The 21,914-nt window shown below is 36.9% G+C and overlaps 2 protein-coding genes across 2 annotated transcripts in view; one reads left to right on the top strand and one right to left on the bottom strand.

Moving 5' to 3' along the window:
* The first annotated feature begins 1,499 nt into the window (after window positions 1–1,499).
* LOC127997142 (titin-like) lies at window positions 1,500–15,440 on the top strand. The gene is made up of 19 exons (XM_052592002.1): window positions 1,500–1,808; window positions 4,689–4,952; window positions 5,570–5,721; window positions 6,190–6,343; window positions 6,449–6,638; window positions 6,848–6,942; window positions 7,038–7,224; window positions 7,430–7,527; window positions 8,107–8,260; window positions 8,344–8,462; window positions 10,060–10,251; window positions 10,346–10,459; window positions 10,578–10,633; window positions 10,873–10,999; window positions 11,110–11,671; window positions 12,476–12,636; window positions 12,771–12,840; window positions 12,947–13,145; window positions 13,623–15,440. Exons 1-19 carry the CDS (start codon window positions 1,691–1,693, stop codon window positions 14,046–14,048), a joined length of 3,438 nt encoding a protein of 1,145 aa, XP_052447962.1. The 5' UTR covers window positions 1,500–1,690; the 3' UTR covers window positions 14,049–15,440.
* Window positions 15,441–15,641: 201 nt separating this feature from the next.
* Window positions 15,642–21,914, bottom strand: part of LOC127997173 (prostaglandin G/H synthase 1-like) — a 29,213-nt gene continuing 22,940 nt past the window's right edge. The window contains exon 11 of the mRNA XM_052592003.1: window positions 15,642–18,783. Within this exon, the coding sequence (XP_052447963.1) occupies window positions 18,437–18,783 (347 nt within the window). The 3' untranslated portion in view covers window positions 15,642–18,436. The remainder of the gene's footprint in view (window positions 18,784–21,914) is intronic.

Here is a 21,914-nt window from a genome sequence, read left to right as displayed (position 1 = left end):
CTCTAATCGCAAACAAACAAACAAATAAATGTAGAGATTGATTTCTGTATTCCAGCTGGATGCTTTTCTATATTTTCATTTTTGAGAATGACTGCAGGTGGATTCTGAGTTCAACTAAAAGTATATGTTATCAGTCATCAAAGCTAAACTTTAATTCAGAGATTTACATAAATAGGTAAACTATGAAATGTCATTCTAAAGTTTTACTTTACTTTTCCCCCCACATATCCTCATTTGACTCATGCCAGACAAATTAAATTCCTTCTCTGCAGTGCTTAGATTGTATTTGTAAGGGGATCAAATATTTAATACTTTAATGAATTGCTAAACTGCTTCTTCATTTAATGGGGTGTTGTTTGGCTAAAGAAAACACACCCCCGGCTCCTGGCATTAGATCCCATTAGCTCACCCACCTGCTGTCTATGGGCCATCCAGATGAGTCATAAGGCTGAAGCACTCATTCATGGGATTTCTGTTTGCCCTTGAGTACTCACCTGCTCTCCCAATACTCATGTACCAATGTCATAATACACTGGACGGTCTAAAAATGTCAAAATGTTGTATAATTTATAACAGGTTATAAGCAGAGAAAGATGACTTCTATGGCTTGTAAAGCATACACCTAAAAATAACTATAAAAAAATTATAATAAAGAAAGAAAGACAAAGCAATAATAAAACAATGCCAGCATACTCTTCCTCCCATTTTTTTTTCTTAATTTTCCTCTTAGACCATAACTTAAAATATAATAAAATGCTAATAAATGTTTTTATATATATATATATATATATATATATATATATATATATATATATATATATATATATTTTTTTTTTTTTTTTTTTTTTTTACACATTATGTGTGAATCCGAATTTTTCTTTTTTTAGAAAAAATTGAAGGACCAGAAGGCTGCAGATGAAAACCTGTACCAAATTCCCAATGATTACTGATTTTTCCACAAATGTAAACTGTAAACTATGCACATTCATTCAGTTTAAATGATAAGCTTCTAAAGTCTAATTATGGATATCTTCACTATATTGAACTCATCTACTGTGGTCTGTTTAGAGAAAAGCATATTTACAGCATCATAGCATCACTCATTCCTCCCATGTACTAGCCATATTTGGGAAACAATCAACTAAGACCGCCCTACATGGACACAGTGGCAATGAAAGCTTATGTGATAAAGTTCAAACCATTCCTTATAAGCTTCCCACTGATCCTCTAAGTACAAAGCGCCCCTGCTCTTTTCATGTTACGATCAGTAAATGGAGGGTTTGCTGCTGTGTGGTGTAAAGTGGCCAGTCTATTGAAGAGAGTAAAGAGGTCTGTAGTATACAAAGGCTGGCTGTGATGATAATAGTGGTAATGAAACACAACCAAAATAGGAATATGCAGTGTTTGTGTGTGTGTGTGTGTGTGAGAGAGAGAGAGAGAGAGAGAGGAGGTGCTGGTGCACTGTGTGAGAATTGTGATTTCTTTGAAGACACGCTCACACCAGTAAATGTTTTGATATGCACCACGTACTTTATGCCTGCTATCTGTGCATCCTATCTTATGAAAGGCAGTTATGTTGAATACTGCATTTAACATGAGAACTTTGGACTTTTTGTTTTGCAGTGCATGAATGCATTTGGTCAGATGAGGAATTATGCTATGGACCATCATCTTAATTTGAAAGGCACAGATGAAGAGGGCTAGCATGTCTCGTCCTGTATGGAGCTCAGTTCAGATGTCCTGTTCACTCTGGCTCCTACTTCTGTCCTCTTCTATAAGGTTTATTAATCCAGCCGTGTCTGAATTAGGTGAGTGTACCTGTGTATTTTGGCTGCAAGTGTATTTTTGTTGTTTTGCTAGATTTTATTCTGCTAAACAGGCCCATAAACATGCATGTGTGCCATGCAAATGTTTTATGCACTTGCATAATTTGACAAAAGGCTTGCCAAAACATTGTGCTGCTCCACGTGTAACCTAGCAACAGTGGACTTCAAACTAGCCCTGATTCCTCAAAGTGATCCCCATTTAACATGAGATTTAATGTGCTGAAACATACACTGAATATATTGAATAGCTGGTTATTACTTTGTAAACAGTACGCAAATGCTAATGCGATATAAAATCATTTAGTCTACAGTTGATGCATACATTGTGTTTTCTGTACTATATTCTAAGACATATAGAAGACACCTGACACCACATTAAAATTTGGGATTAAAAATCTAATTTAAACAATTTTATGATTGAAAAAGAAACAGAACAAAGTAATGTAAAGTGAAGTGTCAGGATCTCCATCTGGAGTGTCCATGAGATCCTATAGAGGGCACCCCCTCCTTAAACTGTACCATTGTTTCATGGACTACATCTCCCATAACACCCCATGCCACGAACTGATTACCCCTACTTACAGCTGTTTCCAGTTCACACCCAGTCATAAGGTGTTTCTCAATGTCAAGGAAGGATCCTCGGAAGCCAGTATTTCGAGGATGCTACGTCATCGACATCCGTCGAAGGACTGTTCCAATGTCGAGGATCCTCGGAATTTCAACCAAGGACTGAGTCCTTCGTTTAAAGAATATCCCATACACAGGAAAGGATGCATATGTGTATCCTTCGCACTCTTTGCACTCTCAAATCACCCACAATCCTATGCGCGCAGCTTTGCTCTCTAACGTTAGTTCAAAAATTAAAAAATGTCGAACATTAACGTAGTCGGAGCATTAACGGTTTTTATTTACGTTACCAAACATTTGTTATAACTGTAGTAAATATAAGTAAAGTTTAACGTTTAAATGCCAGTACAAATTACTACTGTATTGATGTATCCTGTATCCTTGACATTGAGAAACGCCTACAGTCTCACACACACACACACACACACACACACACTCACTCACTCACTCACTTAAGCAATCATGTTGGCTGTCATGTATGTTTTGTTGACCTTGGTTATTTTTCTATTTGATTTGTCACCGGTAAATTGTATATCTGTTTGTAAAATAAATAAATTAATATAAGGACTATTTAAGTTGCACTCATTCACATCCACATTGCGAAGTATTGTTTTGCTGTTGCAAGCTCTACCATGTGTTTTTATTTGCCACTGCCATTGCCTTGTTTCATTGTTTTGATAATTTGTCACTTCGGACTGTACACTTGGATTATGACCCTTACCTGTTCCTTTGGATTACTCTTTTGCCACTGCCTCAGATTACCTTGTTTGCTGGATTGCAACCTTGCCTGTTTGACTACGCCTTTGTATTGATAAAGTTTGCACATGGCTCTATCTAAAGAGTCCCGTTACAAATAAGACATATTTACACTTCTCTTTTTACTAATTGCTAGGTTAATGATATCATTTTTATTAAATTAAGAATATATATATATATATTAGGGCAGGGACTTTAACGCGTTAATTGAGATTAATTAATTACACAAAAAATAACGCGTTAACTAAGATTAATTAATTACAGAAAAAAAATTCCCGCATTTTTAATAACTTATTTTTTGCACCGCGGAACGTTTCTCACTGAATGAGTTTCGGCGGACCGATTATACTGGAGCACCAACTAGCGTTCGCATATCAACGCAGCACACATCGAGCCTCAAGTATCATCTCAACGCAAAACATATAGCAGCTAGCGTGGACTTTACACTTTATGTTGAACTATGTATTATTTTGTTGGTGCAACAGTTTATGTTGAACTCTTTATTGTTTTGGCCAAGGTTATTGAGAGTTGGACTTAGTATGTTATGGCCTCTTAAGCAACAGAGAGATGTTTTCTAATAGTCAGTGTTTCCAATGTTATATATATATATATATGTGTGTGTGTGTGTGTGTGTATGTGTGTATATGTATATATATATATATATATATATATATATATATATATATATATATATATATATATATATATATATATATAAGCTTCCTGAATTTCTGAAATGTACTATTTCTAAATTGTTTCTAAATATGCTATTGCTACACTTCATGGCAAAAATTGCACTGGTCTGCTAGACTTGGTTGAACAAAAATAAACCATATTTTTTTGCTTAAGCTTATGTATTCAGTCATTATTCAATGGTATACTATAAATCCATGTGAAAAAAAATTCTCACTGTTCTCAGGTCAAATATTTATATGCGATTAAAATGCGATTAATTTCGATTAATTAATTACAAAGCCTCTAATTAATTAGATAATTTTTTTTAATTGAGTCCCGGCCCTAATATATATATATATATATATATATATATATATATATATATATATATATATATATATATATATATATATATAATTTTTTTTCAGTAAATATGTGGAAACACATTGTTATGCAAAATGCAAAAAAACAGCTGTAAACATAATAATTTAATCTTTTTTTACATTGTATATTAAAACATCTTAAACATCTAGCATCTAAATTAACTCTTTATAATCAATTCAAAAATAGTATTCAATATGTCTAAATCAGCCTGATTACATTAGGGTGCAAAAACAAAAGTAATTTTTCAGAGCTGGTAGAAATGCAAACATTTCACGCTTTACAATGTTTTTATAACAAATGTTGTTTAATTTATATCTCTAATATATATTTATCATATATATATATCATAATCTTATTTAATAAATCACAATTGTTTCTTTATTTTATTTCCATGCTTGCACACTTTTCTCTTTTGCTCAGTATTTTCAGTGTTACCTGAAGATGGAGTTGGGATTGTAAATATGTCTCTGATGCTGCACTGCACAGTGCTTGACTCTGGCCTGAGGGATCCTCTGTCAGTGAAATGGGAGAGAGACAATGGAAGTCTGGACAGAAGGGTTCATCAATTGGCCAATGGAACACTTTTCTTTCCCCTCTTAAAAGAGGAAGACTTTGGAAATTATTCCTGTAGTGCAAAAAGAGGCAACAAAAAGATTCAAACCACTGTCATGGTCAGCAAAGCATGTATGTATATTGTATACTTCTACTAATTAATGAAACAATAATAAGACATATGTTGTTAAAGGGATAGTTCAACCCAAAATGAAAATTCTGTCATAATTTGCTCACCGTCGAGTTGTTCCAAACGGAAATCTATGGCAACCAAAACTGTTTTATTAATTCAAAATATATTTTTGATATTTTGTTCAGCAGAAAAACAAAAGTCAAACAGGTTTGGAAAAACATGAAGATGAGTAATTTTCTTTTTTAGGATGACTATCCCTTTAATGGTTACACACAAAAACCTGCACACAGGACAAGTCAGGTGTGTACACTCTTAAAAATAAAGATGCTTCACGATGCCATAAGAGCTTTTTTGTCTAAATAGTTCCATAAAGAACCTTTAACATCTGAAGAACCTTTACATTTCACAAAAGGTTATTTGAGGCAAAAGAAGGTTCTTCAGATTATAAAAAGGTAAGAAAGAGATGGTTCTTTAAAGAGCCTTTGACTAAATGGTTTTTTGTGGAACCGAAAATTGTTCTTCTATGGCATCGCTTGAAGAACCTTTTGAAACACCTTTATTTTTAAGAGTGTATTACAAATTGTCATTGATTGTAATGTAATTTGTTTGTTTGTAGGCCTGGAGGATGTGTTCTTTCACCCTCAGTCCATGAGAACTGAAGTGGGACATGATGTTTTCCTTCAGTGTGTCTCTGGTGATAGTTCTCCCCCCGCTCAGATTTCATGGTTAAAAAACGGCAGAATTCTCACCAAAGGAAACCAGATTCAGGTACAGAACCACAAAACACCTAAATCTAGACTGTTAGCCCACCAGATGAGGGCTATAATTAAATAACTTACAATAAATACAGTCAAAACTGGTTTTAGTTTTACTATTTTTAAAACATTGATCTGAAGACTAATTTATATTTACAGAGTAAATTTACTTTAGTTTACTTAAAGTTATGACAAAATGATATATTTTTTGGTGATATTTTTCCTGTTAAAGGAACAGTTCAGATGAGAATTTGGCTAGTTGAAGAGTGTTGATATTTAGTTGAATTGATTGGTTAGTACAGAACAAGACTAAATGATTCATGGCACTAACTCCATTAGTGCGACTATGACTAATGCATGGAGATTGTCGGTCTTGTGCAGTCAGATCAATAACTGATCATCAAAAGTAGAAATTATATATATAGGACTCAGGGATAAGTTTAATAATCTTTCATTGCTAAGTACTAGATATTATCACTAGGGACAGTATGGAGGAGGGAGTCAAAGGAAGACTTCTGGCACTTTGCACATGACTAACATCACCAAAGCAGACCAAGGAGTCTATATTTGCGTCACCCACAATCCCCTGCTGAATATAAGCAAAGCAAGTCAAGCAGCAACTCTGACAGTGCATGGTAAGATGGAGAGATATACAACTCAGATATATATTTGCATATTCAACTCTGACTCATGCTTATTACTGGTATATTAATACAAGTTTCTTTGTGTCTATTTCACAGAATCCAATGAAGATGTAAAGATTATTGAAGGCCCCCAAAATATCACTGTACCTGTTGAAATGGAAAGTGCAATGCACTGCTTTGTTGAAGGCTTCCCCATTCCCACAGTTCAGTGGTTTAAGGATGGAAATTCCTTACCCAATTCTTCTAGATGGGATCTGCAAAAGGACGGACAACTGCTGATTTTTCAGTGAGGGTTTTCTATGGCAGATTATGAATAAACAAGTGTGCAATTACAACAACAGAATACATACATATTTTCAAGAATAAATGGGTTCAATTAAATACAGTCCTGTGAAATATACAGTCATTAATACATGCATATTTAAAAAATACCATTCCGTTAAATACTTACAATAAAAGACATTGTGAAAGCAAGTGTGAAAATCATGTTCTTAGGAGAGTTTTGTCAGAAGATGAGGGCCTGTATTTCTGTGAAGCTCGCAATGAGAGGCAGAAAGTGATATCTGAACCAGCATACCTCCTTCCTGCAGGTACTTCCTTTTCAGATGAACCCACTTTCATTCCAGGGGGCAGCTGTTCACACCTGTCCTCTATTTAGCATTTCCTATCATCTCTTTTCACACAGTTATGGATTGGAGCTTTGTTCTTGAACCTGCCAACCTTACAGCAAGGAAGGGTGAAGCTGCGACTCTTTCCTGTAGGCCTCCTCACAGCAGACCCCAGGCTCAAGTGTCCTGGTTTAAGAACAACAGACTCCTCCGGACTGGACTGCATTATACATTTGATTATAATGGAGACCTGGTCTTCCACAGGTGTGTTGTGTGGATTTCTTAGTTTGCTGTAGTTCATTCTTATCTATCCATTTATGTGCTCTGTTTTTGCTAAACTGTGATTTTTGTATATGTTTGTGTGCATGCTCATATTTGAATTTGCATAGTACTATCTGTAAATTGAATCGTGTAATAAGAGAAAACAGCCAAAATGTATGCATATTTTAATTGTGAGTCTGTCTTTCAGTGTACAAGAGACAGACAGTGGATTGTATTTCTGCACAGCTTCTAATTCACATCTCAAAAGAGCTATAACGTCAAAAACAATCTTCCTGGATGTTCTTGGTAAGGAATTATTTGGCCTTCTTAAAAGTAACCCACAGATCTGTCAGATCCTGATTTAGGTGTTTTCTGTGAAAGGTTTATGAAATCATAAAAAACAAGTTTTTTTTTTTGCCTACTGAAATCAGGATCTGACAGAATCTGGCGAATGACTATGTAATTATTAATGCAGAATAATTTCTAATTATTAATCATAGTTTATAAATTTGTTAAAAACTGTGGAGAGTACTCCACTTCTCTTGAAATAACCCTGAGTATTTAATAAAAAGCTTAAAAGGGTCAAGTGTGAATATTGTAAATAATGTTTGTTTAAATCCTGTATAAAAATGATATGATTACATTTCTAGTTTTTTTTAAGAATCATATGGTTTTAATCAATTTATTAAATAAAATTTTTAATTTCTACCACAATGTCCTGAAACACCTGTAGTTTTATAATGGAGAGATGGAAGTTGACTAATCCATAAAACCCTGACTTAAAAAACTGACTGGCTGATCATTTGTGACTTGTACTCTTCATTATGTTTGCCCTTCTCCCATAATTTTATTTTTTTCTATGGTCAATCTGCACTTATTATTCAGAACCTCCATCCGTGACTATCTGGCCAACTGTGGTGACGTCTCCTGTTGGTGCTAAAGTGACGATTGACTGCCAGGTGTTAGGACACCCTGCTCCTTTTATCAGGTGGTCAAAGCAGGGCCGGTCTGTCCAAACTGGAGGCAAAATTATAATGGGGTATGTTTTGCATGAAGAGTTTATTAACTATAATTGTAGTTATTGTTTAGCAGTTGGTGCATGTGAATTCATTTTGTTCCCAGGTTAAGAAACACAACTCTCTACATTTCATCAGTGAGAACGTATGATGAAGGACATTACACATGCACAGCCTCCAACACACTGGGTCATGATCAGAAAACTATGACTCTTCGGGTTGCTGGTAATCTCCCTTTGCAAAACTACCATAGTAGCATGAACTAACATGTCCTGTGATATTCTTTGAAATAAGAGGATGTATAAATACACTTCAGATCATAAACTCATTCACATTTTGTGTGGCAATGTAAAGTTATGGTCTATTAAAATTGTACTACTAACACCTCTATCATAAACATCATACTATTAATGGGTACCGTGGAGCTAGTTGGTAATCTTAATTGCGCCACACACAGACATCAACATTCAGCATGCAAAACATAACAATGGTAACAATCAAATTAATTTGATAATAAGGCTCTAAACATTAAAAAAAATGTTTTGATTTGCTAATCCTGACAACAAACACTGGCAATGAAACTGGCAATTAAAGCTGGAAAATAGTAAAACAAAGTCATTGCTAGATTTTTTCATGCTTCAAAGCTCTAAAATATTGACGGAAATTAAGTGTCCCCAACTAAGCAAGCCAAAGGCAACAGTGGAAAGGAACCAAAACCATCTGAACCATCTGTGACCGATATGGAGAAAATAAAAACCTTGTGAGAAACCAGGCTTAGAAAGGAGGGGGGGGGGGTGATTTCTTCTCTGGCCAGACGAAAACAAAATGATGTGGCTTAATTCCAGGCTGCAACACAGGTCAGATTGTGCAGAGGTCTCCATTGACATTCAGGGCTGTAGAGGTTGTCTCTAAGTGCTCATCCAGAATCTGCTCTTGATACGGACTGGATCTGGTGGCTATGGTGACCTCGAAATAAGAATGAATCAGACTAATATTAGCGTAGATGCCTTTCTTCTTACGACGTAGCAAATACATTGGGGGTTATGGGAAGTTTTCCTGGTTCTGGTTGACCTAATTAATGCAGCCTAACAATCCTTTAACGGATTTGAATATTAGAAATGTGATAGTGTGTTATGTGTATGTCAAGTTAAACAGATGGGTCTTTAATTTAGATTTAATTTGACAGAGTATGTCCCGAACAATGCTAGGTAGATTGTTCCAGAGTTTGGGTGCTAAATAAAAGGATCTGCCACCCTCAGTTCATTATGATTGATCTAGGTGATCAAATGGCCTGAGTTATGAATTGACAGCAGACGTGAAGGACCATAATGTGATAAGAGCTCACTCAAGAACTGAGGAGCTAAATCATTCAGGGCTGCATAAGTAATTAGCAAGATTTTAAAATCTATACAATGTTTGATAGGGAGCAAGTGCAGTGTTGACAGACCTGGGCCAGTACAGTCATACTTCCTGGTTCTAGTAAGAACTCTGTCTGCTGCATTTTGGACCATTTGTAGCTGAGAATATACTTAAAGTGTTTGGAAACTAAGACTTGTTTTAGGTTATATACCTTTACATTGTTTACATAATTGCGGTTTAATCATCTTAAGTTATTGGAACATTTAAAAAAATAATCATTTGTTTTGATAACTTTATATTGCCAGTGTAACTCAGAAAAGTCAAGTTAACATAACTGATGTTTATCAGTTAGTTATGAGGTTTATTTTCTTAACTTTTCAGGCAATGGGTTTCCTCTCTTTTTTAAGTAAAGTCAACTAATTCTCAAAATTAGATCAAATTTGACACATCTTCTTGTTTTCAGTGAAACCAGTCATTGTTTCCTTCGTTGCATCGCTCACCGTCTCAGAGGGATCAGCTGTTAGTCTCCCTTGTCGAGCTGTTGGAGAATTTCCTGTCAAGTACACTTGGATTAGAACTGCATCGATACAAAATTCACCAAAACTGTCTGGTTCAAACTCTCTGGTCTCACTCCCACAACAGATACACATTGATGGTTTGTTACATATTAGACAGACTGTGGTTTTACCTTTTTTTTTTTTCTTGTAGGCCATCATTTTTGATATTTCAATTTAAAATGAATTTTACAGATAATGGGACATTAGTAATCTCCAACATCCATCGGTCTGATGCAGGGGCGTATCAGTGCACTGCAGAAAACAGAGTCGGTCAGGATGTGAGAAGTGTCATCATAACTGTAACTGGTGAGCAAATGCAGGAGAACTATGATTGCTTTAGTTCTCATAGCTCCAGTCAATAAACATCAGTTTCATGTTTGCACATCTTGGTTTTATCTAACCAGCCAAATGCTCTAACTTAAAGCTGACTCTGATGCCCCAGCTGATAAGGAAGCACAGAGTGAAACGATTATGCCCCCTGTGAGTAATGCAATATGCAGAGATAGTCATACTAGTCCATCCGTGACATAAGCCTCATAACACGTGACTGACTCTGTCATTGTTTTGTGAGTACTTTGCCATTTCCATTAACGTTATCCACCATCTTGACCATTTTCATTGGTTTAGTTCTTAAAATTGGTTGAATAATACCTTGCAATACATGCATCTGTTAAAAAAATCACGGATCTAAGATTAATTGTTTTCTTCCAACCTTGCAGGTTCCAGAGAGTGAGCAAGAGCTATTTACTAATTCCCTTCCTTACGGTTATGGCTCCTTTCCTCTGAGTAAAAGAGAGATAAATGAAAACCTTCAACAAACAACTGAAGATTACACAAAGATTTCCCGTAAGTCCTTGTTCAATAAACAACAGGATAATAGCACATCTTAGAGAATGTTCTTGATTTTTTCTTGCAAAACTAAAAAAAAAAATATGTTCTTTTCTCCCTTGGTGCAGTGTTATATGCTTTTGTGGAGGACTCACCAACATACCTGAATTTTGAATCTACCCCAGACACTACAGAGTTTATTTCACTGAAGCCAAGTGGCATTAGCACAGGACTTAATAAGAAAAACAAACAACCCATTCAAACACAAAAACCAACCCCTGTGCCTATCAATCCTACACCATTTCCCCCACTCAAAGATACTTTTTTACAGGATGCACGTCAACATATCCAAATAACAGAGCAGGTCACAAAACCTCCAGTAACAAAACCAAACACAAACACCCCTTTCCCAGCAGACCTATATTCCCATACCCAGCTTACAAAAAATCGGAGTGTTTCCGTGAATAGTGCCCAGTCCTTTAGTGGACAAACTCAGACTACAGGTTTAACTTTAGTGGAAGAAGAGAATTTCACTGCCTCGGCACCTGTTGAGCAGCATCAGAATCAGAGTCAAATCATCAAGCAGTCTGGAAGAACCAAGTCACCAGTGACGAATGACACAGAACCTGTTGAGTCACTGAAGAAAAACACCTCACAAGCCCCTAGGAGGACCAATGACAATAAGAACAGGTTTGGTGATCAAATTAACCTCTTTGTTAATGAGCTTCTCAGTTCTTTTGCCATTTACAGCAGTCTTCTCTTGCATATTGTATATTGCATATTTGCTAATATTAATATTATTATAATAATATATAATTATATAATAATATTAAAAAGTCATTTATTCACAGTAATCTTTTAAACAAAAAGCCATATTTCTTTTCCTATTTGTAAACACATTGAATGTGACAGAATTAGATATATTTCTGTGTGGGCTCTTAAAAAATCATGACAATACCTTTTTTAGACCTATGTGTTACACAGGATGGAAGACAGTTACACTGTGTGTTTTGCAATTTCAGAAAAAAGCAATTATTTTAGGAACATGTTTATATTTTCTTGTTGTTTCAAATCCAAGATGATCATTGATATATGACAGCTTGAAATGTGACAACCTTTTGTCAGCAGTGCCATAGTACTTAAACATGTTCTCACGAGATCTAGTTCCTTTTTTTCTTATCTGAGAAATTGCTGAAGCGTGCTGAAAGTGTTTGGTTTCAGGTTGGTTCCTTCAGGCGATGTATTGTGAAATAATTAACAATGAACACAAAATTACTGACGTTTACCAAAACACATTATTGCACTGCAGAGAATTGTAAGACCATCTGAAATTTTATTAGTATCTACGTATATTGATTTTATGATTTAATTATGGTATTGCTGCAAGGATTAAGAGGTATTTATACATTTTCAGTGTCCTGAAATAATTCCTTCTCAATAAACTATAATGGCTTCTTTGAGCTTTTCCATATTATATTACCTTCTTTTCCTCAGGGAAAAGGAGAAATCTCACTCTTGGCTGCCTGTGATTGAGAAGCATGATATTCCTATTGTGGTTGGAGTTGGTGTTTCGTTGGCATTCATCTTCATTGCCATGACCTTTTACTCTCTGGTTCAGAAAAATGATCCTGCAGCTCTACCGACAGGGAGGGCAGGTGATATATCATTTATTTACTAAAAACAAACCTTGATACTCATTTTACTCTCAGCCTGTGATGAGTTCATAAATAAGATGTTCAAGTGCATCGAAAAATGTTACATATAGACATTTATTATTTTTTTCTCATAGCTCTGAGGGGAATATGTGGGCCTTGCAGGCATGGGGAACATGTTGCAATGGAAACAACATATGATAACAAGTTAGTCTTGTTGAGAGCATAAAAGAAATTGTATAATGCCTCTGTCAACATTGTATTATTAATTCAATAGAAGTTTTGTAACTTTCTTAATGATGCCACATTTTAGGGCATTTGAAGATGATAATTTGATGGCTGTTATTGAGCAAAGCCCCAACACATCGGAGACGAGAGCGCTCCCAACAGAAGCCAGCCCATCCATCTTGATGATGGAGCCACCGTCTGATGATGTGCAAGAGTGTGTCCAGTCCACCCAGGGCCTGCCAGTGATTGTGGAGACTCACCCAGAGCCCAGACAAGAGGATCAGGTCTGAACCTTTGGGGTGTATTTCACCTCTTTAACTAAATTTATTCCAAACATATGAAGGAGAATTTTGATACCTGACATCGAATGCCTCTTATGCTCTCCAAGACTGCAAGGCTTGATCAAAAATACAGTAAAAAGTAACCAAGAGCTGGTTTCTATACAGGGGCGCTGCACAACATCCTGGGCGCTATGCATAGAAAGTCCTAATTTTATTTTTTATGGAGCTTATCAGCCCCTGCCCATCATTCACTTTTGTTTTGTGGAACAAAGCAGCATGATTAATCTTCAAAGTTTTTCCTTTTGTATTGAATTAATAGATTCATTTTGAAATGAATAGTTTTATTTCTACACATACAGCACTGAAGTCTAGGGGACTCCATCCAGACATAAAGAAGTCAGTCTGTGGGTTAATTCACATCTATAAAAAAAGAAGCAACATTTATTGATTTGTAACTTTTTTTTTTTCATTCTGAATTAGCTGGAGACTATATTTGAGGAGGGGAAGGTCACTCCCTCACCACATTCTGACATTCAGCTGCAGTGCATGGAGGACTGGAGGAGCAGAGAATTTGACCCAGGTCAGGACGCCCCCTCACCTCCTCCAGCCCATCCAACACCTGTCCAGGGGGAGAGCCTGCGCTCGTCCCTGACTCTCCAGACCAGCGATCCCTCCTCAACTCCTGTACGCCACAGCATCAATATTTCCCACGGTTTCTCTCCCCTCATGCTGTCCCATTGTGTGTCCCTGGGCATGACCACTGTGGCTGTGGATGTGCACTTCTACCCTTCAGGTCCCTCGGCAGCCAGTCATCCTCCGTGCCCTGTCTTTGGACCTCCAGGCCAGCAGGTGAACACCAGGCTGGAGCACGATCTGTCTGCACCCTCTGCTAGCCACAGTAAATAACAAGAGAGTGTGACAAACCTTGAAGTCATGAGAAAGTTCTGTTAAATCGCTTACTTCAGGCAGTTAGGATAAAAATGGTGCTGATGCTTTATTCTCCCTCTAATTTTTTTTTTAAATGATTGTCATATTTCGTATGTCAGTTTAATGAAAGGTAGCATGAGCTCTCATGGATCCATGCATTAAAATGGCTGCATCTGAATTAACTACTTTCACAGCATGTACTGGATTTGATTAGAAATTATTTTGCATGCCAAATCTGCCATATTGCCAGACAGAAGAAAAAAAAGACTTATAATCATATATAATGTCTCACACAAGAAAGTCTGGTTATGTCCTTTTACTGTCTTTAACCATAAATTATATGGCATTTCATATTTACGAAAACCATATAATTATTTTACATTATTTTACAGTAAAATTGCATATAATGCAATGTTAAATCATTGGTAAGGCATCTTACAGTTAACCCGTTAACAGGTTTTTAGTATAGCACTTTTTTGGTGTGGCATTAGGAAAGGTCAATATGACTAAAAATGTTTAAAGATTTTTCAGTCTTTTGACAAAATTTGATATAAATATTTATGAGTTAGCTTTAAAAGAAAAAGTGTATTTTCTTATTATTATTGAAATGATAATATATATATATATATTTTTTTTTCAAATCAAAGGAACACTTTTTTTTCCAAACAGCTATTTTTCCCAATTTGATTAAAATTGTTTAAGTATAGTTTGAATAATGGAATCATTTAATATTTCATATTTAATATATCCACCAATATATAGAAACAGCAACACAGTATTTAACTTAATACATTTTTAGAAAGAAATTTTAACGTGAAAAATGTCATGCATTCATTTACATGTATTGATGCCAACCTTGAAATCTTAAAGAGCCCCAGCTTGAGTTTTTGTGTTCCGTATGACTACAACTTTAATAATACTGCACAGAAGGCAAGGATGCATATTCAGATGCAGGGAACAATCGCAGGTAATAAGTCTTTTCTCTAATGCCAAGGAATTTATAATACTGCAAGTATTTATGAGTAATTACATGTATATATTAATGTATTTCTGAAATAAGAAATGACTTCTACAAACCTAGCCATAACATTATGTAAAATATTGTTGAAAAAGGTATCCACAGTAATTGAGAGTAAATGCAATGGGATAATAGAACTTAAAGTTGTAAAAAGGTTTTTATTTGTGCAACATCTCGACTGTTACTTCCGCTTGTGCCAAAGGTTAAACCACCTTACCATTAGTTATTTCTGTGACTTGTATTGTTGAAAATTAATCTTAAGATATTGGGAGTATTGTACTTCATGGGCAACCAACTGTTGTATTTTGCTTTTACATAGAAGTAAAAGTTACCAATTAATACAATTAATAAAACTAAGTCTCCACTTTTTGAAGTCATTTTACAAGCTGAAACACAAGTATCATATTATTTACATAATTTTATTCAGAACAGATCAAAATGTGATCGATTGGTTACTTTATGTGAAGTGTTATAGTAATAGTTAATGGCCACAAATTAATGATGTTAAGTTTGCTGGAAATGGTAAAGAACCATATAACTGTACAATTTAATAATTTTGTTGTAAAATAGATTTACTATTTTATTTCTTTAAACCTCTTATGTAAAGGATCAGACATACGGGTAGATACAGGTACATTTCAAATCTCATATTAATGGTACTACAAATGTATATATTATGCTTGGAAAAACATGAATATTATGAGGTTACATTTATTCATATCAAAGATCATAAATGTATACAACATGAACATTCTGTAACAACAACAACAACAACAACAAATAACTGGCCATCACAGGCACAGTTCAGGAAAAAGCATATTTCAAGTTGAACAGTGCATTAGAATTAAAAAATCTCCATAACAAAACAGATATGAAGCAACAGATACAATGTATTTTTCAGCATCATAAAATGGACGGAATATTTTATATATATATATATATATACAGTATTGTTCAAAATAATAGCAGTACAATGTGACTAACCAGAATAATCAAGGTTTTTCGTATATTTTTTTATTGCTACGTGGCAAACAAGTTACCAGTAGGTTCAGTAGATTCTCAGAAAACAAATGAGACCCAGCATTCATGATATGCACGCTCTTAAGGCTGTGCAATTGGGCAATTAGTTGAATTAGTTGAAAGGGGTGTGTTCAAAAAAATAGCAGTGTGGCATTCAATCACTGAGGTCATCAATTTTGTGAAGAAACAGGTGTGAATCAGGTGGCCCCTATTTAAGGATGAAGCCAACACTTGTTGAACATGCATTTGAAAGCTGAGGAAATGGGTCGTTCAAGACATTGTTCAGAAGAACAGCGTACTTTGATTAAAAAGTTGATTAGAGAGGGGAAAACCTATAAAGAGGTGCAAAAAATGATAGGCTGTTCAGCTAAAATGATCTCCAATGCCTTAAAATGGAGAGCAAAACCAGAGAGACGTGGAAGAAAACGGAAGACAACCATCAAAATGGATAGAAGAATAACCAGAATGGCAAAGGCTCAGCCAATGATCACCTCCAGGATGATCAAAGACAGTCTGGAGTTACCTGTAAGTACTGTGACAGTTAGAAGACGTCTGTGTGAAGCTAATCTATTTTCAAGAATCCCCCGCAAAGTCCCTCTGTTAAAAAAAAGGCATGTGCAGAAGAGGTTACAATTTGCCAAAGAACACATCAACTGGCCTAAAGAGAAATGGAGGAACATTTTGTGGACTGATGAGAGTAAAATTGTTCTTTTTGGGTCCAAGGGCCACAGGCAGTTTGTGAGACGACCCCCAAACTCTGAATTCAAGCCACAGTACACAGTGAAGACAGTGAAGCATGGAGGTGCAAGCATCATGATATGGGCATGTTTCTCCTACTATGGTGTTGGGCCTATTTATCGCATACCAGGGATCATGGATCAGTTTGCATATGTTAAAATACTTGAAGAGGTCATGTTGCCCTATGCTGAAGAGGACATGCCCTTGAAATGGTTGTTTCAACAAGACAATGACCCAAAACACACTAGTAAACGGGCAAAGTCTTGGTTCCAATCCAACAAAATTAATGTTATGGAGTGGCCAGCCCAATCTCCAGACCTTAATCCAATTGAGAACTTGTGGGGTGATATCAAAAATGCTGTTTCTGAAGCAAAACCAAGAAATGTGAATGAATTGTGGAATGTTGTTAAAGAATCATGGAGTGGAATAACAGCTGAGAGGTGCCACAAGTTGGTTGACTCCATGCCACACAGATGTCAAGCAGTTTTAAAAAACTGTGGTCATACAACTAAATATTAGTTTAGTGATTCACACGATTGCTAAATCCCAGAAAAAAAAAATGTTTGTACAAAATAGTTTTGAGTTTGTACAGTCAAAGGTAGACACTGCTATTTTTTTGAACACACCCCTTTCAACTAATTGCCCAATTGCACAGCCTTAAGAGCGTGCATATCATGAATGCTGGGTCTTGTTTGTTTTCTGACAATCTACTGAACCTACTGGTAACTTGTTTGTTTGGAATGTACTGTGGCATTGTATTATAAAATAATAAAAGCTTGCAGATGGCAACAGTTGCTTAAGCAGGATTGGTCTGTAATGTTTTTATGGTGTAGCTTAGCAAAGGGTGAATTAAAGCTGCGGTAGGTAACTTTTTGACGCTCTAGCGGTTAATAAACAGAACTGCTTGCGTCTTGCGGAAGAACATCGTAGCCGGAAATACTTCTCTCTGTTTATGTCTATGAAGAATCACAAAGGTACTGGGTTACTCCGCCGCGGTAGCCCCGAAGCAATCTAAAATAGTCCGAATATAAACACTTATTATAGGTGCACCCTAGTGATTCAGGACAAGCTAAAAACACGGTTTGGAAAATGGATTCATGGTGTACTCACTTATTATATACATTTTTCTACATCTTGAACACAAACAAAGTTACGGACCGCAACTCTGATTGGTTGATTTCTTACCGGGAGCGGTCTGTAACTGCAAATGGCAATAGGACCACTGGGAGGAGCCAGAGGTGCTTGATTTTTTTCACAGATTATCTGTCTCATATTCTACTGTCAGGACATAATGGCAGGTTTAACAAATATGTAAAAAAAAATATTTTTTACAAAAGTTACCTACTGCAGCTTTAAATCCATACAATTCTCATGTATGTCGTAATAAACATTATTTTTATAATCCAAAAATGTTAATAATTGTAATACTATAAAAAACAATTTTTCAGTCACCTTGTTACAAATAATTACCCTAATAATTGTCATTACCAATTAATTTCTGATTTACAAGATAATTGTTTTCATTCACATCTGTAAATAGAAGTCAAAATTTTGAACAGTGATTTTAAACAGATTCCAGAAGTACACTGTGTTAAAGTTCACCGTGAGATGTCCTTTGGTGTTTGTAATCTGATGGAGGAGTATGGAAAGATACATACGGACACCATTTTGTATTCAGGCAAACCAATTTCTTCAAAGTAGCAGAGTTTACTATATCAAAACCTGTCTTCCCCCCAAACGTACTGGGCTTCCAGTACTCAGGAGAGCAAATAGGATTTCCCATAAGGCCTTTTAAGGAAAATGGGGCCCCCATTTCCACCATGCTTTCGCCAAATATCGCACCAGGTCGTGTCTTCTCTATCAAAAGAGCTGGGTAGAACTCCAGAGCATCAATATGACCATACAGATTCTCTAGTTCTTTAGCCATCTCTTCTTCTCCTGTAAAACATAAAAACATAAACATTAATGTGGCCTGGTGCAGTAGTTCATATGTTGAGTGAGAAAAACCCACTCACATTTTGTAAACATGATAGGAATAGTTCATCCAAAAATGTAATTGAGCTGAAAATGTATTTACCCTCAGGACAGTAAATGAGTTTAACTCTTAATCCGAACAGATTAAGCATTGCTTACAATTGGATCCTCTGCAGTGAATGGGTGCCATCAAAATAAGACTTCAAACAGCTAATAAAAACCACAAAAATCCATCAATGTCAGAGAAATGCTGTGTCTTTTTTAAGAAATAGGGGTGGAATGGTTCTCTGAAGAAAATCGAACCGTAAGTTTCTCCAACCGGTTCGCCACACACTTGCACCGCGTTTCAACTTAAAAATGACAACTCATCTGTTAAATTGTTTATTAAAAATAAAAACACAAAAAACACATAAAACAGTTTTTTTGTATATACAGTTAATGTTTGTTTCTGTTGATGGATATGCTTTCTGGGTTCCCAATACATAAAGACAATGATGTAAAAAAAAAAAGATGTGGACAAACCTGTCAGTTTGTGTTTAATGCAAGTGTCGTATGCTGAAATATGACCTGACATTGATGATATCATCACCCGGGCATTGACAGCACATGCACACATGTGAGACCTGAACAGTATGTTTAAACTTAATTCATTAAAGTCGTCCCAGTTTAAATATTAAAGAGCTAGAAGATGCAAATGAGAATTTGCGCAACCCTTGAGAAGATTTGTGTGCACGCTCATCCAAAGCACCAAACCCGCATCTCAGAACGCCCGCAAATATTGAGTTAGTTTTCAAGTCGTGCTTGAAAGGATAAATTCACACAAAAACTCAAAATGACTGTCTTGGTGAGTTTCCTAGCAAACATAGTCGGTTGAATGTACAATATCAGTGTACTGCTTGATGGAAGAAACTGTTCCTGTGTCTGGTCGTTCTGGTGCTCAGTGCTCTGTAGCGTTGACCAGATGGCAACAGTTCAAAGAGGGAGTGTGCTAAATGTGAGGGGTCAAGAGTGATTTTACTTGCCCTTTTGCTCACTCTGGATAGGTACAGTTCTTGAATAGAAGGGAGGGTTGTACCGATGATTCGCTCAGCAGTTCGGACTACCCTCTGTAGTCTTCTGAGGTCAGATTTAGAAGCTGAACTGAACCAGACAGTTACTGAAGTGCAGAGGATGGATTCAATGATGGTGGAGTAGAACTGGTTCAGCAGCTCCTGTGGCAGGTTAAACTTCTGCAGCTGGCGAAGGAAGTGCAACCTCTGCTGGGCCTTTTTCACAATGGAGTCAATGTGAATGTCCCACTTCAGGTCCTGAGAGATAGTGGTGCCCGGAAACCTGGATGACTGGGATGCAGGGATGCAGGAGGTGTGAATGGTGTGTACGGCTGTTTGGAGAGGTGTTCAGGATGGGTTGCAGGAGTTGTGAATGGTGTGGACGGTTATTTGGAGAGGTATTCAGGATGGGTTGCAGGAAGTGTGAATGGTGTGAACGGTTGTTTGGAGATGTGATCAGGGCAGGTTGCAGGAGTTGTTAATGATGTGAACAGTTGTGTGGAGAGGCGTTCAGGGCAGGTGAGGGGTGTTCTTCTTTCAAACCTGCAGTAAAACTCGTTCAGATCATCTGCCAGTCGTTGATTCTCCACAGTGCTGGGGGGTGGTGTTTTGTAGTTGATGATCTCTTTCAGACTTTTCCACACTGATGCTGAATCGTTGGAAGTTAACTGAGTCCTTATATTTTCCAGAATAATTCCTCTTTGCCACTCTGATCTCCTTTTCCAGTGTGCATTTAGCCTGTTTATACAAGACATTGTCCCCCTTCCTGTAAGCGTCTTCTTTGGCCTGACGGAGCTGTCTGAGTTTTGCAGTGAACCACGTTTTGTCATTGTTGTAAGTTAGATGAATCACGGTAGGAATAAACATATCCTCATAGAAACTGATATAAGATTTTACAGTCTCTGTGAGCTCGTCTACATCGGTGGCAGCAGCTTCAAAGATCACTCATTCCCTTGGGGAACCATGGTTACACACGTAGGGACGTTCCCCTTCAGGAATTTGAGCTGGGAACTTTGGGAACGAGAATACCCACTTATTAACATTCCCTGTCTGGTGTGTATCTGCCAAGCACATCAAGACGAGAGAACTTGGGACCCAGGGGTAGATGTCAGGTCCAGGTTGTAGAAGCTGACAAATGTGTGTGGACACTCTGCAACACTCTGTTTCTTTAAAAACCTCCTCAGAGGAAGATAAATTAATTGTCTGGCTCTCTTTCTTGGGGAAAGAAATAGCAACACATGCATCCAAACCCTAAGAGTGAGCCATGGATTTAGCAGGTGAGGACCGAGATAAGGAGGAGCCCGTCTCAGATCCTTCAACTAAATCAACTTTTGATTCCCATGACAATGCCTTTGCAGCAACGGGACCGGAGCAAATGGGAAAGCAAACTTTCCTTGAAGATGGCCCCACTCGAGAGCTGATCGTGCATGCCAAGATAGCATGGACAGGGAGGAACACATTGTCTGAAGTGCTGTTCACTCCCCAATTTATTAGATTTTTCTTTACACTTTGCCATTGTAACTTCTCTAACAAGAGTGTTTTTCTGACTGACTGATGCTTTGCAAACATTCACACACACCATAACGTGCTCGCTGAAGAGGTGAAGCTAACATGCACTCCTACTTGTGACTGATTCCACACGTGTTTCCGAACATCATGTCTGACCTTCTCTCAGCCAAACTGTCCCAGCTCTCTGTGGCACCCCAAATCTGTCAGTGGACCACCTGCTTCCTGATAGACAGGCAGAAGAGAGTGAGGCTGGGCAAACTCATATCCAGGATCCTCACTATAAGTACTGGTGTACCCCAAGGTTGTGTTTTCTCCCCACTGCTCTTCTCCCTATACACCAACGACTGCACCGCTAAAGACCCCGCTGTCAGCTCCTGAAGTTTGCAGATGACACTAAAGTCATCAGCCTCACCCAGGACGGAGACAAGTCTGCTTACAGACTGTAGGTTGAAGAGCTGGTTGTCTGGTGCAGATATAATAGCCTGGAGCTCAACACGCTCAAAACAGTGGAGATGATGGACTTCAGGAGAAAGCCCC

The sequence above is a fragment of the Carassius gibelio genome, chromosome A5 (assembly GCF_023724105.1).
Source record: "Carassius gibelio isolate Cgi1373 ecotype wild population from Czech Republic chromosome A5, carGib1.2-hapl.c, whole genome shotgun sequence".
In the NCBI taxonomy this organism is placed as follows: Eukaryota; Metazoa; Chordata; class Actinopteri; order Cypriniformes; family Cyprinidae; genus Carassius; species Carassius gibelio.
The sequence above is the reverse complement of the archived record's forward strand: the minus strand, read 5'-3'. Positions and strand labels throughout refer to the sequence as shown.

Coding starts and splice junctions, on each gene's coding strand:
- LOC127997142 (XM_052592002.1), top strand. CDS start 1,691: ATGAAGAGGGCTAGCATGTCTCGTCCTGTATGGAGCTCAGTTCAGATG. Junction 10,252..10,345: donor ACAACAGATACACATTGATG/GTTTGTTACATA, acceptor TGAATTTTACAG/ATAATGGGACATTAGTAATC. Junction 12,637..12,770: donor TCTACCGACAGGGAGGGCAG/GTGATATATCAT, acceptor TTTTTCTCATAG/CTCTGAGGGGAATATGTGGG.